This window comes from Lotus japonicus, chromosome 4 (assembly GCF_012489685.1).
Source record: "Lotus japonicus ecotype B-129 chromosome 4, LjGifu_v1.2".
NCBI classification, from domain to species: Eukaryota; Viridiplantae; Streptophyta; class Magnoliopsida; order Fabales; family Fabaceae; genus Lotus; species Lotus japonicus.
Window position 1 is genome coordinate 53,966,676 of NC_080044.1, and position 18,154 is coordinate 53,984,829.

At 35.6% G+C, this 18,154-nt stretch overlaps 2 protein-coding genes across 2 annotated transcripts; both read left to right on the forward strand.

Moving 5' to 3' along the window:
* Positions 1-9,176: 9,176 nt before the first annotated feature.
* On the forward strand, positions 9,177-9,584 carry LOC130712957 (uncharacterized). The gene has a single exon (XM_057562767.1). The coding sequence runs from the start codon at positions 9,177-9,179 to the stop codon at positions 9,582-9,584; it is 408 nt and encodes a 135-aa protein (XP_057418750.1).
* Positions 9,585-13,919: 4,335 nt separating this feature from the next.
* Positions 13,920-17,154, forward strand: LOC130713561 (histone deacetylase 6-like). Its single transcript, XM_057563333.1, has 2 exons — positions 13,920-14,806; positions 16,618-17,154. Exons 1-2 carry the CDS (start codon positions 14,240-14,242, stop codon positions 17,128-17,130), a joined length of 1,080 nt encoding a protein of 359 aa, XP_057419316.1. The 5' UTR covers positions 13,920-14,239; the 3' UTR covers positions 17,131-17,154.
* The last annotated feature ends 1,000 nt before the right edge of the window (positions 17,155-18,154 follow it).

Consider the following 18,154-nt stretch of genomic DNA (forward strand, 5'->3'; position numbering starts at 1 on the left):
GCTTCCTCCCGTGGTTATCGCGTGGCACCATTGATCCACGTGATCGTCAGAGTGGTGGATGCGGAGACAGGGGTGTCTAGGTTGGTGTCTCGATTTGAGAGGAGAGAGATCATAGATGTGGATAGCGAGTTGATCATTCTGGATTTTGACTCTGACGATGACTATGCCAGCGAGGAGGAGGAGGAGGAGGAGGAGTGTTGAGACACGCTTTCCCGGGTGGTTAGAGTAGGAGTATGTGTCGTAGCTCTGATTTTCATTTCTCATTTTGGGGCAGGGTAGGTCCCCGACTTATAGCTTTTTGTGTGGTTCTCTTTCATGAGGATCATATGGAGTTGGTCGGACTTAGGAGGTCTTGCAGAGGCCGTTTTGGGCTGACTTACTCTTTCTGTTAGTGGAGGTTACTCGTGACGTTGACTTTTACTTATAGCGGGGGCTGTATATATAGTGTACATTAGTTATGTTCATCGTTTTTGGGTTGAGTCTTTATTTCGATAAGTCTTTTATTTAAAACAAAACGAAAAAATATCTGTTTTTTCGCTTTATTTTGTCTTTGGGTTACTAAAGTGACCCCCAAAATCGGGGTGTTACAATTGGCGCTGTACTTTGTTCTTTGCCAAGAGAACTTTTCTCGACTCACTGTTAATTCAATAAAACTTTTGCTTTTGAAAAAATAAACATGACATTAATTAAAAGATATACATCTATTTTTTTAAATATAATCAAATATTCAATATAATTCAATCAACTAGACTATTATATTTATAACTTTATATGCATAGGTTAATTTTGATAAAAAATAATCAAATATTGATATTTCAATATGTAATTAAAATTTCAAAACTAAATTAATAATTCACTGAATTCTAATATTTCAGATCATAATTTATATTATAATTTAAAAATAAGTAATATGATATTAGATAATATAATAAGCCATGACTTTATCTTTGAAAGTATCAACATCACAATTTTTATTTTCCCTAAAAGTATTTTTGTTATTTTTCTTATAATTTTAAGACAATATGTATGATGAATTTAGAATAATGTATTAGGAATAATGATATCATTTTTTTTTTCATTTTTGACTCTTTGAGAGATGAAATGTAAATTTTAGGGACTAAAATATCGGACCCGATATTTTAAGATATAATTAGATGAGAGATGAAAAAGTAATTTTTTTTCTTTCAAGAGATTAAAGTGAGTGGCCATATATCTTTAAGGGGTCGAAATTAAATGATGGTTCATTCTTTTTTCTTTTTTACATTTGGAAAGCAAGGTTCTTTCTAGATTAATATCAACTTCCTTGTCGAATAAGTGCCAATGCATTAGAATACAATGAACACACTCTTATTTTTTAAAATATCAATACGATTCTTCAAATTGAGGTAATTGTGTTGACTTGTAAAAACAAACCAATTATAGTGTGTGTAAAAATGACACTGGTATGATCTTCATTGAACAACTCAGATTTCTTCACTTGAGTGATGGTAGAAATCTAAAATAAGTTCATTGTGATCTTCATTGCTCCAATAAGTTCATTTTCCATTTTCCCTGCATTTTTCCTTTTCTTTGGGCGTTAACAAAAGTATCGAGAAGGACTGTCCTTTAATTACACCCCTCAATGATACCCCAATTTCCTTTAATTTTGCTAAGTTAAGCATGATAGAACAAGGTCCAGTACAATAACAATGGGGGTATTCTTTCAATAGAGAGGTTGACAAACTTCCCAATAAACTTTGATTACTTCTAGCTGTACTATTTAGTTGATTTAGTGTTCATAAATGCCAAAATGACGAAGCTGCCATGGCATTTAATTCCAATCCAAAAAAGATTGGCAGAAGCACACAACACTAGCTATTACTTCTAAAGTTCTAATATACGCACTTTTGTGGTGATTTTTTTTTTTCTCTACATACTACTTGTGTGGTGATAAAAAATTGTCACAAAATTGAGTACTTGAAATTGTTTGCCACTGCTGACTATGCCCACCATTTCCAATCAAATTTAGAGGCTGGCATGTGATTTAACATCATTTCCTTTGTCATTCTATGTAGGTCATAACCCGCATAAACTTTCATGCTAATCCTATTACTTTTGCTTAAATATGTGTAAAGCTAGAAAATAGTTATTCATATATGAACAAACACGTTCAAGTACTAGTTTAACTCTATTATTTAAAATTGCATATAATTATTTAAATTCACACACATACAGACACACAACTTTATGAAAATAAATTTAGAAAGAATTCCTTTTTGTTTTTGTTTTTGTTTTTGTTTTTTTTTATTAATTCTCTGTTTGGAGAGAGAATCATACACCCCAAAACAAATGTGATTGGAAACTATAGGTACTACCTATAATACAACAACGCATTGTTGTCATTTTCAAACAGTCCCAAGTAGACCAATTGCTATAAAGCTTCCTTTTCAAGTGATGATGATCACAAAATGATAGTGAAAGTAAAGCGTTGGAAAACCATTTCTTTCCCTTCATCCTTCTCCCAAATGATTAGGCCCTTTGTCTGGCCTTTAAACTTTTCCCTGTCTTCATTAAAATACAACCGAGCCACAAATAAAAGAAAGCTGGACTAGAATAGAACTTTTCTTGTCGCTAAGACGACTCCTAAAATGACCATCAAGGACACTAAAGTTCTTTTTCTTCCTTCAGTGACGTGTGGCAGCAATTTTTGGACGCAGTGTAGGCTGCAAAGCACAAATTCGCATCGACTTGATGTTAAACAACTCGAAACTAACACTTAATGTCGGTTGTGTTGGTCGACGGTAAGTTTAGCGATAGTTAAGCTGACTCTAATGTGACGCAACAAACTAATTGTCATTACCTAGCTACACTAAATTGTAATAGTAAGCGTCGATTGTATATAGGCCGGCGGTACCACTACAAGAAAACAGGGTTTTGGCGGCGGTTAAAAGTAGGACCGACGGCGGTTAAAACCGCCGCTAAAAATAACTCCCGGCGGTTGGCCATCCGCCGGCAAGTTGAGCGTCGCGGACAAATTTACCGGCGGTTGGGTCAACCGCCACGCAATCTGCCGTTAAATAGTTTGCGGCGGTTATAACCGTCGCCAAAAGAACTGGTTTAATGCTATTAACGACGGTTTGAACCGCCGCAAAAGAACTTGAATATTTAGGGGCGCTTGTAACCGCCGCCAAGTACCTTCCTTCAACAGATGTAAACTTGGATGTTGCGGCGGTCCCAACCGCCGGTAACATAAAACAAGTTATCTATTCTTTGTAGACCTAGCGGCAGTTGCAACCGCCGGTAAAACTCCAGAAAATTAACGTTATTTTTCCTTTTTTTTTCCTTTTCCTGTTTTTTTTTAACCTGCTTTATAATTTTCGTTGCATATTAAATTAATTAACAAAGGGAAAATGTTGTGGCAAAGAAAATTCATTCAACCACCAAATATTTTTCACAATGAAGCTAAGAGTGCTTAACACAAATCCAAAATATAAGTTATGTTCCACAAAGTGAACATAACATGTTCCACTAAAAGGAAATAAACACAATGGTATTTTCCACACATGGTCTACGAAGTTCATAACATGAAAATTTCTAAATCTAAATAGTCTTTTGTGATGATGTTCCTTGATCCTCAAACATGACTAGAGGAGGAAGACGGCCTCGTTTCTCTCGGTGATTCCAAGTTAACAACCTGAAATTAAAAAGAAACTATAAGGTAAGTGAAAGCTATATATACTAGTTTTTGTGTTTAAGTTTTATGCCTTGTACCTCATTAAAATCATGTTCTATGGTGTTAAAGCCACTTAAAATAAAGCCTACATATTCTGAAAGTGGTGAGGATTGAGGAGAATTCATAGACAAAGACTAAAGGATTTCAATAGAATAGAACATATTTATCAGACTTGAAGGGTCTGTTCATTGATACCTCAACAAGATCAATCAAATAATCATTTACAAAAATTGCATGTCCAGAAAAACTTTTGCCAAAATATATCCACCAACTTCATAGCTCATATGTTCAAGTGGGGATGCAAAGACCACATATTCTATTTCAGTAACTATGTGCATATATGATGCATGTGCAATTAAGAAATTAAGTACTATTATATTGTCAACCTCAGGAGTATTCCTTGCACCACTCCTTAACTGCCTTCGTACACTAGCTCTAAATTGCCTATTCATTTATATCATGTTAGATACATGAAGGAAAAATTTAGTGATCAATCCAAATGAAAGATCAACTTACTGAAGATAGGAATCAACTGCTGGGCAGTTTGTCAACACGTGCCTGTGAGCTTGTAACTTTTCCATGTGTGTAAGGGTGTAATTAGAAGAGCTACCAACTGGCCTCCCAACATTAGGAAATAATTCAGCTGCACGTGATTGAGATTGTATATGATTAGGCTCATCATCAACACGGTGAGGTCGATTCCATCTTGTCTCAATGTTATCTAAATATCTTGAACAAAATGTAAGAATCTCTTCCATCAGGTAGCCTTCTGCAATGGAGCCCTCTGGCCTTGCTTGATTACGTACATAGGATTTTAGATGTCCTAAGTACCTATAAGTTAACCCAAAGAAACGTGATTTAATAACCATATACTTTACCAAATGAAAAACAAAAAAATATTGTAACACATTTTTACCTTTCTATCGGATACATCCATCGATAATGGACAGGACCTCCAAGCTTAATTTCTTCAACAAGATGAACAACTAAGTGAACACTCACTGTGAAGAATGAAGGAGGAAATAACATTTCCATGTGGCATAAGGTGAGGATGATTTGATCTTGCCATTTGTCTAAATCCTCCACTTTCAACACTTTACCACTTAACTTTCTGAAGAATGAGCAGAACTCCATTAATATTGTAGTAACCTCATCAGGCAATGTTGATCTCATAGCTAATGGCAATAACTGCTCCAACAATATATGAAAGTCATGGCTTTTCAGCATTCCACTCAACTTATTAGTATTCAAGTCAATGCACCTAGAAATGTTGCTCGAATAACCATCAGGCACCTCAAACTATTGTATACAACATAACTTGATAGAAAAAAAATCCATAGGTTAATAGACACAGACAGGGCTATGGTATAACGTCTTATTTACCTAGTACATTTTTTAAACGCCCGATCATCCCAAATCAAGTGGAATAGATAGATTAACTAGAACATGACTCAAAGATGTCAAATCTACAATTGTTACTTGCAAACTCAACAAGTTTATGAGCTCAGGAGAGCTTCTTTACTACTTTACATTCCCAGTTGACAAAGCATTGTACTTCAGTAGCACCATATCTGAAAACCTAAAGCTTCCTACTCACTTCAGTGAGCTAACCTTCATCATTTTCCCAGAATTGAAAAATTCATAATCAGTTAATCAAGTCATTACTACCCTAACCCATTTCATATCAGAAGCTGGATGCAAATGAAAAAGACGAGATACACAAAAGTTAAGAACATACATTGCAAAAAATTCAAGGACATACACAAAAGTTAAGAGCCTCCATATGCATATTCATATATCAGACATTGCCTATGAATTTGTAAAAGAGAGATTGGAGAAACCCTAACCTTCTCAAGTGGAACAATCAAGCTAGGGGAGTCAGTGCCTTTCCTCCTTCGTGTTAGGAGCAGATGAGAAAGCAGAATCACTATAATGGGTCTTGTTCCCCAAATTCAAAAAGAGGAGAATTAGGGATATATTTTGTGAGAGAAATCTAAGAAAATTTGAGAGAAAGAGATGCAGGACATGTGAGAAAGAGAACACACATACCAGAACCGTGAGCAAGAACTGAGAAAGAGAAGCAATTCGCGGAACTGAAAATCATTGAGCGTGAAGGTGAGCCATCACGATGAGGAAGAAGGAGCGTGAAGGTGAGTTGAGCGTGAATGAAATTTAGGGAGAACTGAGAAATTTAGGGTCACATTGAGCGTGAATGAAATTTAGGGAGGGAACTGAAAATCATTCGCGGGTTTAGGAAAATCAATTGAGGGAAATTTGGGCCGGCCCTTGGCAACCGTCGATAATAAGGAGTAATTTTACCAGTAATGTTAGCGGCGGTTGTAACCGCCGCCAATAGTACGTTTTTAAAAAAGGAGCGACGGCGGTTGGCCATCCGCCGCGAAATAGTGAGTTTTAAAAGGGACCGACGGCGGTTGGCCCAACTGCCGCAAAATTTTGGCCACTAAGTTGTTGTTTTGGTGTAGTGTACTATTACATGGTTAGCGTTATCCCTGGCCGACACTAAGGTTTGAATTATTTTCACCACCAAAAAAGATTGCAGAACACTGAAATAGTAAACTTCACTATTGGACATCCACTTAAGTTGCGGTTTTAGACCGCTACAAAGTGTCTTGGCAGTAAAAAACCGCCACAAAAGTGAGGTATCCAAGAGTGATTTGCATTGTTATGATGTTTGTGAATCATTACTATTTCACCACAACAGCACCAAAATCATTTTAAAAAATGATAATTCTAAATTCAAGCCCTTGCTTCTTTTTCAGTTGTTTCTTGACGTGAATTATTTTAATATTGAGATATGTATACATGTTCTCTATTTCTCGCTGAGTACCGGTATCAAGCTTTGTCATTGAATGTTTTGAATTCGGTCATGTGGCTTAGTAACTTGATCACTGTGATTTCTCTATTTTATGTTCCCGTTTCCCGTTAGCATATAATGGATATGTAAATGGTTGTGATCAATTAAAGACAAATAGAGAAACAACTAATTAAAAGTAAACAAGAGATGAAATTTGAGAATTTTGAATCTGAACATGAATTTGATGTTGTCATAATGAAAATAATTTGAACATATTTATAATAATTAGAAGACTTGTATAATCAATTCCAGTAATCAACAATAGCAATCGTTATGTAATATTAATCATTTAATTGTCTAATTACAAATATTATTTTGTTTTATCACATTGTTCAACATTTGATATGTCTTATTACTGAAGGCTTTTGACAATTACTCGCATCTTTTGATTGTCGGTAATTAGAATTTTTTTTTGTAGTGAGTGTTGTTGAATGTTTTATTCTTCTTGAATTTGAGCAGGTAGATTCTCTCAATCTCTTTGAGGAGCACGATTCTAGATGAATCTTTTGGCACAGAAAGTGGTTCTCGGCACCTTACGAAGGCACTCCGACACTCAAGTCAGTATATAAGCAAAGAGAGAAAAGCTCAAAGTCTTAGAGGAACCATGAGTTAGAAAAATGTTATGTAATTAAATAATCAAAGTTGTATTTATAGAGCACAATGTGACATGTAATTGAGGCTTTGGACCTTAGTGAAACCTTTTGTGGAGGACTTTCAAGATAATGGTTATGCTTGAACAGCCTTTAAATGTTTAATGATTGTGCCGACTCCATTTTCCTCGGTTGACTGGGATAAGGTAAATCTCATTTCAGTCATCGTAGTTCAATTCCTAGACGACCAATACAGTATTCACTTGGTTGTGAGTCAATTAGGGCTCCTAGGATAATATTTGGTCAGATGGTCATTTAGGCTGGTTAGAACAGTTTCACATGTGGTTGCACTTCTTTTAGGCTTTGTTTGTTAGTTTTCCTAGGAGGGGAGGCTTTTAGGAGAAAGGGAGAGAAGAGAAAGATAAAGGGGTAAGTCTTCCCCATATTTGAAAGTTTCAAATTATCCAATACTTCACAATTTGGAAAAACTAAAAAATATAACTAAATGAGGGCTTTGAAGGCTTATTGGAGGGTGTTCATAATAACCGCCAAACTTCCCTCCTTTAAAATCTCTCAAACAAAGAAAGTAGAGCTTCTCAAAAGTCTCTCACTTCCTCTCCCTACCCTTCAAAACTAAACTACAAACACAACCTTAAAAAATATTGTAATATGCACTTTGCATTTATTTAAGAGCACTTCAAAAGTGGATTTAAGGGCGTACGGTGCAATGGTGTATGGTGTCCTACACAAACATACAAACACAGATATTTGCATCAAAGTAGCTCCACAATATATTTACCCATCCCTTCATCTTTATGTATGTATTATATGGTGCACTTGGAACCATTCCAGAATTGACATCGTAGCCTTTTCATTTTCCTCTAGGTTGTTTCATGGAATATATTAATCATATATGATCCATCTTGTCACATTATTGCCTTAGTTAACTTCAAATTGGAGTTATTAACAAGATTCAACCCTTGGGATGAAGAGATTGAAGGGTCCCTCTAAGTGCACCCACTAGCAAACAAGTCAAAAGTTGTAATTAGGGTGCCTTGAGAAGAAAATAGTTTTCATTGCCTAATAAAAAGTAAACAGCTTAGGAGATAAGCCCCCTTGACTAAAGTTCCTCATGTCCCCAATTCATAACCAAACTTCATATTCAACAGCAGTATAATGTGTCCTAGTTACATCTTTAGTATGCAAAACTTAATTCACGTGATTTTACTTTATTGACTAACACTCCATCTATCTTTTTTTGATGTAAAATTCCATTTATCACTTGTTCATTTTTTTATGAAAAAAATTACAATCATAATTCACAAAGTGATTAAGGCACATCAATAATCAAACTCTTAGTCATCCATCTAAGACTCTGAGAGTTGAGAATGATGAAGTTAAAACTCAAACTTTACCCGTGGGTTTGGGGTTGAGAGAGGGGGAAAGAAGGTAGTAATTTTGTTCCTTTCAAATCCCCAGGTTTCCCTACAAAGTTTATGGATTTGTTTGATTTTCCTTATGAGTTTTTAGGTTTTAGAAACAATTTTCAGAGATAAATATTTTTATTTTTGAAAAAAAACAATTTTCAAAAGAAAACCTTATTTTTCAAAAAAAATGCTTGAACTGATGTTTTGAGAGGTTTTTTTGGGTATTTAATAGATGTCGCCAGATTTAAACTTGTGTTTTCTTCCTTGTAGACATCTAACTTGCTAACCATCCACTAGACCAAAAGATATGTCATTTAGAAACTAAAAACAAAAATACAAAACAATTATGAAATGTTACGCAATTTTAGTTGTAAATACGAAAAACATGAACTGCTTCAAATTATTTTTCTCAATAATCCCCATCAAAAGTTAATAAAAAAAAATTTGTTTTATGAAAAGTAAACAACCATACCTTGAATAACTCAGCAGCTCCTGAACATGGAATAGCGAGTGCAACGGAGGCCGCACCGTGCGTCTCCGTCGATGGTAGTTGGAATCCTCACGCCGTAAGGATGGGGTGTGCAGCTGTGGCTCGAGATGGGCATGGCAGATGGGTAACCAGAATTTCTCAGAGTTTTAATCAGGGACGTCCTTTCCTGGCAGAGGTTTTGGCACTAGAATTGGGCCTGAAGCTTGCAACGAAGAGGGGAATAAGGAAGCTGGTTTGTTGGTCAGACTGTGCTGAGCTTGTCACCCTTCTGCAAGTTGGGAGTGACATAGAAAATTTCTGGAACCGGGATGAGATCCAGCGTGTTCGTCAGCTTATGGTAGCCTTTGAGGAGATTGATTTGGTTAACATTGTTCGGGACAAGAATAATTCAGCGGATGCACTAGCTCGGGAAGCATGTAGGATCGGGACGCCATTTCAACAGTGGAATCAAGGTCGTGGAGCCTGTTATATAAAAAAGGCGGCTGGCTAAGGCCCCAGAAAAAAATTAGGCCCAAAATGGTTTTTTTTTTGTTAAAAAGGCCCCGTTGAATAGCAAACAAATATATATCATCATGTGCTTTAATGTCAGCTTTGTCGGTGTTTTTCGTTAGTGTTGTTTTCTTCTACAGGCAAGCGTGGACTTATTGGAACTACTTTGGGCTCTTATATTTGTAGAATCTTCTTGTAACACTTGGGGCTTTGTTCCTCCTTTATACTTCCTTTGAAAAAAATTGCAGAACTGAAAACTAATAATATCAAAACAAATTTGGAAGCAAAACATGCAAACTAATATATTATCATAATATAACACTACTAAGAGAAGTGTTAACAAAAAAAGTTCGCACATAAATAGAAGTATTGAATTGTATTATAAATTTTAATTATTTTTAAAATGTTTATATTGCATATAAAATTTTATTGACAATCTTTGTAACAGTTGCAACTGCTGAAAGAAGTTTCTCAAAATTAAAGTTGTTGAAATTATATTTAAGGTCAACAACGTTACAATAAAAATTAAATGATTTAACCTTTTTATTCATTAAAAGCGAAATGTTAGAATTGTTTGATTATAAAACTGATAAATGATTTTACAGCTCAAAATATAAAAAATTATATTTTATATAATATATTAAGTCTTTTTAATATTCTTGTAAGAAAAGCCTTTTAGACATTTTTACCTTTGTTTATGCGTCACTGTATTTAGACGCAATTAGCTAGTTTCTCTTTTCTGTTAATTTTCCTCTTGTAAACAAAAAAAAAAAAAAAAAACATACCTTATATCTCCTTACTCTATCACTTGTGCTAACCGCAAAGTAGGAACAAATCGTTGTTTAGCATATTCTAATTTTTGGTCTATATAAGGTGTTGAGTTTGAATCAATGGCCCAAGTTTTGAGCATTTGAGGTCTTCCTAAGTTGCTTTGTTCTGTTATTAGGCCTACCAATGAGGTCTGCTCTTAACCATGGCCCTAGTTTCTCCTCTTTAAAACACCATAAATTGGGTTCATCCTCAATCAACAAAATCATCAATGAGCCTCAAAGTTCCTCATGAGTTATGACCAATTGTACCGCAATAGTATGTAGTTAGCACTTAGCAGGAAGCCTTAATCTAGAGTGTATCCCTTTCTTATGAGTCTGCTTCTATGTCTCCATTATTACCTTGGCTTTGGGGACAAACTTTGAAATTTTTTGACTGCAAATAGGCCTGAATCAATGTTCGGACCTTGTAGGGATACATCAAAATAATAAATAATAAGAAGAAAAACAAGGAAGAGGAGGATTTTTTTTTGTCAAAGGGGCTCAGCTTCATATAGCAAGGCTAACTAGGCCCAAGCTTGATTAAAAAAAAAGTAGTCCCAAGCTAAGCATTACAATATGACAAAATAGCTTAAATTAAGTTGCTGATTGTGAGGAGAACATTACTTCATCAGTTCCTTATTATGTGTCACTTTAAGGTTTCGACACATATATTAAAAAGAGTATTAATATCATTTTTATTAAAATTACTCAATCTCTCGGTTTTCTTTGATTTTTGAAACTTAGAGCGTCATAATAATAATTATAGAACAATTTGTTTTACAGTTGTGATATTAATGCAATTTTAAAAGTAAAAAAATTTCAAAAAAGTTTGTGAAAAATTGTTACATTTGATGGGTATGAGATGAGATTAGATTTTATAGAGGCGGGAAATTGAGATTTTTATTTTTTTGTTGAAATTTAATATTTTAATTAGTGAGTGTTGATATCAGCTATGTGACTCGAAAGATTTTATTAGATGTGCAGCGATGGAGGCAGTGGCCATCGATAAACCTAGGCGATGGTCATGGTTTGCTCTCGGGGTCGTGCGTCGATGCTTGTGAGCACTGTTGGTGAGGCAACGGTGGTGCGTTTGGCAGTGGACGAAAGCTGGAACCCAGTGGTGAGGAGGATGGGTTGCGGTAGTGTGCGGATGCGAATGGGGTATGGATTGCCTAAATTTTTTGTCATGGAGATGCTTTCATGGCTGAGGTTTTTGCAGTGGAGATGGGGCTCAAGTATAGTTGGGAACTTGGGCACAAGAGAGTGGCTTGCGCATCAAATTGTCTGCAACTAGTGGAAATCCTCAATGGTGGTGTTGAAGTTTCCACATTTTGTGCTAGGGATGCTCTTGAGAGGGTATAACTATGATGGAATGTGATATTTATGTGGCTCTTGTGCACGTTCCAAGGGAGCGGATCCAATCGGCGGACATGTTAGCTCGTCGGGCTTCCTAGGAAGGCTTGCAGAAAACTGTCTGGCGCCTTCCTCGTGCTAGTTTGGCTACTTGCATGTACCATTATTCTTTAGTCTAGTCTAGCTTTGTTTTATCCTTCCATATGTAACCATAAAAAAAGTGAGTATTACTCCCTCTGTTTCTAATTCTTTTGTTGTTTTAACTTTTGTCCTAAATTCTAAAACTTTTATTGTTTTACAAACCCAATGCATTTTTTCTCAAATTATAATTTGTTATGCAGTTTGCAAGTTTTTTTTTTTTTTTTCAAAGATGAGAATATGAGAGCTTAAATAGAATAGCAATGATAGAGTAATTAACTTAATTGGTAACAATTAAAATGTTAAGTGACTAAAGTCACTTATAAATGAAATTAGGGGACCACATGATCAATTAAGCTTTAGAAATGATTTATGAGCATGTCGACATTCAATCGACATGTGTGACTTATAGCGATCAAAATAATATGTAAAATTAAAAAAAACAAAAACTCTATTAGAAACTAACTTCCAAAATTGGAACTAATTCTGAAATATATAGTTCTTAAAATTACATTCCAAATTTTAGTTTTAATATATTTTGAATATTAATTCTTAGTAACTATTGTTGTGACTGTAAAAATAAAAAATAAAAAGACTAATGTTGTGTATTTGATAGGAAGTTAATTCCTATAAAGGAAGAACACTAAGAACCCTAAAAGCTAAGCTAAGAAAATAAAGAAGAAAGATAAAATACTTCAATTTTCTGGTTTTTTTTATAGGTAAATGATAGTTGTTAGTAATGTTAGTAAATTAGTCACCCTCAGGGTTCGAACCCTGAACCCTTCACCTTTCATCACGCACAACCCTTATGTCTCTAGCTCTTACCACTTGAGCTACCCTTGGGGACAAAACTAATTTTCTGGTTAGTTCATAATGAAAGAGAATATAATATTTATACTAAGGCTATGTTTGACATGTCATTTCAGCTAGCTTATAGCTTATTTGACTAGCTTAAAAGCTCTATAAAAATGTTTGGTGAAGGAACTTATTTCAGTAATTAACTTAAAGCTTCAAGCTATGAGCTATCCTAGGTAGCTTAAAGCTTATAGCTTATTAAATATATTATCATTTGTATCCTTATTACTTTATTAAAATTCCACCTTTAGCCTTATATGTTTTTTACTAAACCTATTTACTTATTAGTTATCACACTTGTCTCATATGTACACCGTTCTCGCACACAAATAATTACTACTTTAGAATAAAACAAATAATTTTATATTACATATTACAAATTATTTTTTTTATTCTATTTAATTTAATAAAAATATAGAAAATTAAATAAGTAAAACTTAATATTATATTTTTAAGATGATAAATAACTTGAGTGAAATTAAAATATTTGTAATAATTTTAATATTAATATCATATAGGTATTAATGTGAAAATAAAGTAATGTTAAATATATAAAAAAAAATTAACCAAGTGGGTTGATGTAGTGGTTTATCACTTCATCCTTTAAGCAAGTGGTTGGGGGTTCGAATCCCAACTCTTGCGAATAGAAAAAACTCCTTGGTCAGCCCCCTACCGCTTAGTGTGCTGACCGTGTAGCGAGAGGTCAGTCTCACGGCTGTCGCCTGTGGGGATACCTTGGACAAGACAAAAAAAAATATAAAAAAATTATACAAGTATGTCATTTTATGTCATTTTACAATTTCAACTTTTGAAAAAGCTAGTTTTACCAAACACTTCTGTCTCAGTTACATAGTTTATCAGCTTTCAGCTTTCAACTAGTTTTTCAGTTATCACCTACCTTTTCAGTTTTCGGCTAGCTTATCAGCTATGCGTACCAAACATAGCCTAACACTAAGATCAAGGTGGTCCCTACATTACCACATCCTCACAAGATATCTTTCTACTTTCTAGAGTGGATTAAAGGAAATAGCATAATAAAAAAATGTAAAATTTAATAAAGTAAGTAGTTTTATATCTAAATGGGCCTTATAGCTAATTTGGCCTTCTAGTCTTCTACCAGAATTGCAGTTAAAAACAGTCAGAAAACCAAAATCTAAGATTGATTCAGGAGTCAAGACTATTGAACTTTTACATTTCAATATTTCATCTTAGGTTGAGTCATTTCACTCTTCTAGTCTTATTTATCAATCAATTCTTTTCCTTTTAAATTTGGGGTTCATCGACCCAACGTTTAGAAGCCTGATTCTCCGGTGAAAACATAAATGAAGCAGCACCTTGGAATCCAATCCAATGTGTCAAATCTAAGCACAAACTTTCCAACTGCGTAGCAGTATCAGCCCGCCACAAATTAACGTGATTTCTTTCGTGTATTGGATCTCTGTCATTTTCAAGCACCCATTGTTTCAGCTGAGTCTCACAGAGTGGTAGCAGTAGCACCAAAATGGGCATGGAAGAGGAGGAGAAGAACAACAACAACATAGACGAAGGTGCTTCACTTCCATCAGGACCAGACGCAAAGAAGAGAAGAGTCACCTACTTCTACGAACCATCAATCGGTGATTACTACTACGGCCAAGGCCACCCGATGAAACCCCACCGTATGCGTATGGCCCACAATCTCATCGTCTATTACTCCCTCCACCGCCGCATGGAGATCAACCGCCCCTTCCCCGCCGGCCCTGATGACATCCGCCGCTTCCACTCCGACGACTACGTTGACTTCCTTGCCTCTGTCACCCCTGAGACCCTCTCTGAGCCAATCTTCGCCCGCCAGCTCAAGCGCTTCAATGTTGGTGATGACTGTCCTATCTTTGATGGTCTGTTTAATTACTGCCAGGCCTCCGCTGGTGGCTCCCTCGGCGCCGCCGTCAAGCTCAACCGCGGTGAAGCTGACATTGCTATTAATTGGGCTGGGGGCATGCACCATGCTAAGAAGTGTGAAGCTTCTGGCTTCTGTTACGTTAATGACATTGTTCTTGGTATCCTCGAGCTTCTCAAAGTTCACAGGGTACTCCTCTTCTTCACAACTTTACTATGTCTTTACTCTGTTTTTCTTTAATATTTGTATTTGTGTTTTGAATTGTTGTCTGCAAACCATGATTTAATCCATTGGATTTTTTTTTTAAATACTCAAAATCATCCTAAATCATGTTCATATACAACTTGATCATGGTTTTACTTTTGCCAAAACTCTATGGTGACAATAACAATTTATTATGTGTCCTCTATTATGTGGGAAAAGTAATTTCTGTGTTTGGTACCAAGGGGAATATAGATAGATAGAGGATTGAAATGACCAATCCATTCCAGGCTTTCATTCCGTAGTGGTATGGACCACCCTTTTCTCCCATTTTGTGTTTTCTAAGTTAGAGTCATTTATAGAATTATAGTGCGTTTCTCTTTTCCTTTAATGATCATATTTGGTGGCCAAAGGATACTCTGACATTGATCTACATTTGTTTTCATATGCCAAACATGGAAACTGACTGGAGTTGAATAAAATCTGATCCAACTCCTAACCTAATGAGACTGTGGTCCATGCCCATTTCCTTTCTGATTTTGACCTTACATTCCTACAACATTTCTGCAGGACAACTATGCTTAAAGAAAACATTCTGATGGCATAATTTATTGGGAAGCTGTAATTTCATGCTTGTTTGACATATGATTAGAGTTAAGATTGGATTACTCCTTGCCACTTCTCCCTTTTAGTTTCAACTTCAACACTGCACCTTTGTATGTCCAAATTGTTAAACAAATAGTACTTTTGTAGAAAGAATAGGAAAATATTCTCTGATTAAAGCACTGCAGATCTTTGAGGCTTTATACCTCCTTGCCCTAAGGATCCAGTTTCTCACAAATACATTGATAGTATCTCTCTTATCTTCTATTATTTATAACGTACTATCGTTTCCTAATTCTCATATGTTGTCCTATTCCTAATAATCTTAATTATATTTTGGAACAATTCCGTTCTAGCTATGAAGCACAGGCACTTCTCCTTCTCGAGGTGTCCGTTGGGCACTATTTTGACACTAACACTTGTATGACATGTGTGAGACGCTACTCATCAGGTGACCTATGAAAAATTAATTTCTATCAGCTTGGACACTTAGCCGACGCAACTTAAACACGTGTATCCCTCACTATAAACTGCCGAACTGGAATGCTTGTGTGTTAAGATTTCTGTTGAACTCAACGTGGATCCACATTGAAGTTAATGTGGCAAAACCCTAGTTCTTTGATCCACATTAACTTCAACGTGGAAAATTCCAGTTTCTCTATTGATGGCTTGAGATAACATACACTTAAGCCTGGTCCATTTGTCCCAACTTTCTCACAAATACATTTTAAATTTCACTCTCTTATCTTCAATTGTTTATAAAGCTATCTTTTCCTAGTTCTTCTATTTCATCCTATTTCTAATAATCCTAATTTCGCAGTAGAATGGTTCTTTTCTAATTACTATACTTAAAAATATCTACTTCTAATAACTCTGATATGTTTCTCTTCTAATTACTATATTTAACGATATGTACTACTAATAATTCTGTTCTAGACTTATTCTCTCCTAATTGCTATAGTTAACAATATCGTCAACTATTCACTCAACCTTTTTCTCCTTCTATATACATTCCTAATAAACCTCTAACTGGCAAACACTCAAGACCATTTTCAGTTGTTCTTCTGTATGTAAAACAAATTTTTGTTTCTACTTACTATTGCTTGCAATATGAGTTCTTGTTCTGTTCTGTATATCATGTGTTTTCTTCCTTTTATTAAATTATTGTTCTTACCATCTGACCTGTTACTGGGCAGCGTGTGCTGTACATTGACATTGATGTTCACCATGGTGATGGTGTCGAGGAGGCCTTTTACACAACTGATAGAGTGATGACAGTATCTTTCCACAAGTTTGGGGACTTTTTCCCTGGCACTGGACACATTAAAGACATTGGAGTGGGCTCAGGAAAGCATTATGCTATCAATTGCCCATTAAATGATGGAATGGATGATGAAAGTTTTCGTGGTCTGTTTCGAACCATCATTCAAAAAGTCATGGAGGTTTACCAACCAGAAGCAGTTGTTCTTCAATGTGGAGCTGATTCATTGTCTGGTGATAGGTTGGGTTTCTTCAACTTGTCAGTGAAAGGGCATGCAGATTGTCTTCGTTTCGTTAGATCTTTCAATGTTCCTCTCATGGTCGTGGGTGGTGGAGGATATACAATTCGGAATGTCGCTCGCTGTTGGTGTTATGAGGTCACTTTCTTTCTCTTCTTGGGCAGGATTAAATGTGATTTGGTACTCCTACTTTTAATGTTTCTTATATAGTCACATGCTATTTCTTTGTTTAGACGGCAGTAGCAGTAGGAGTGGAGCCTGATAATAAGTTGCCCTATAATGAATAGGCTTAATCCTCAAATTGGTCCCTGTCTTTGAGTCGCCGTCTGATCTAAGTCCCTCATCGGAAAAATTTGTGCAAAAGGTCCTCATTATTGCAAAACGTATGGAGCGAGTCCTCGCCGGAGCCCGGAGCTCCGGCGAGTGATTAAATGGCACGCTGACTGGATTAATGAAGTTGACGTGGAATTAAAAAAATAAAATAAAATAAAAAATAAATTACACATAAGAAATTTTAATTTAATTAATAAAAATAAAATCAATTAACAAAATTAACCCTAATTTAATTTTAAAAAAAAATTCCTCCCAAATTAATCCAATTTCCCCAAAATTAACCTCAATTCTAAATCACCGATTCAGAATCTTGATCCCATTATCTCATAATCAACTACATTCATCTCATTATCTCATCATCTTTATCCCATCATCTTTATCACATTCAAAATCTTGAAATAAACTCATGTGGGGTGGCAACACAGGTACAGTACTAAGACAATAAAAAGAAGAAAGAAAGCATAGAAGACAGAGAGTTACAAAACAAAGAAACAAACAACCACAATTCAAAGGCTGGAACGAACACAGCATCAGCACCCCTTGGAACCTCCCACCGAGCTCAAAACACATACACGAAGCACTGTTAATTTAATAAAGAGAAAAAATGGTATGAACAAAACCCACAATCTTCACAATAACAAACCCAAAAGAAAGCAAATCCACAACCTTGTAGGGAGGGATCTGCATAGCCATGGAAACCAGCGTTACCATCATCGTCTTCCCTGGATCTGTGCGCCACCGCCGCCTCCTCTTTGCGGTGTCGTCATTCATCCTCACCTTCATGAGGATCAAGAGCTGCAACCTCTCTTTTCCCTCTCTCGGGAGTGGAACCTGAAGCTCCTGCAATACCGTCTCGCGTCCTGGTCCGTTGCAGAATTTCTCCTCTTCCCTTCACAACGTT

Coding starts and splice junctions, on each gene's coding strand:
- LOC130712957 (XM_057562767.1), top strand. CDS start 9,177: ATGGGGTGTGCAGCTGTGGCTCGAGATGGGCATGGCAGATGGGTAACC.
- LOC130713561 (XM_057563333.1), top strand. CDS start 14,240: ATGGGCATGGAAGAGGAGGAGAAGAACAACAACAACATAGACGAAGGT. Junction 14,807..16,617: donor AGCTTCTCAAAGTTCACAGG/GTACTCCTCTTC, acceptor GTTACTGGGCAG/CGTGTGCTGTACATTGACAT.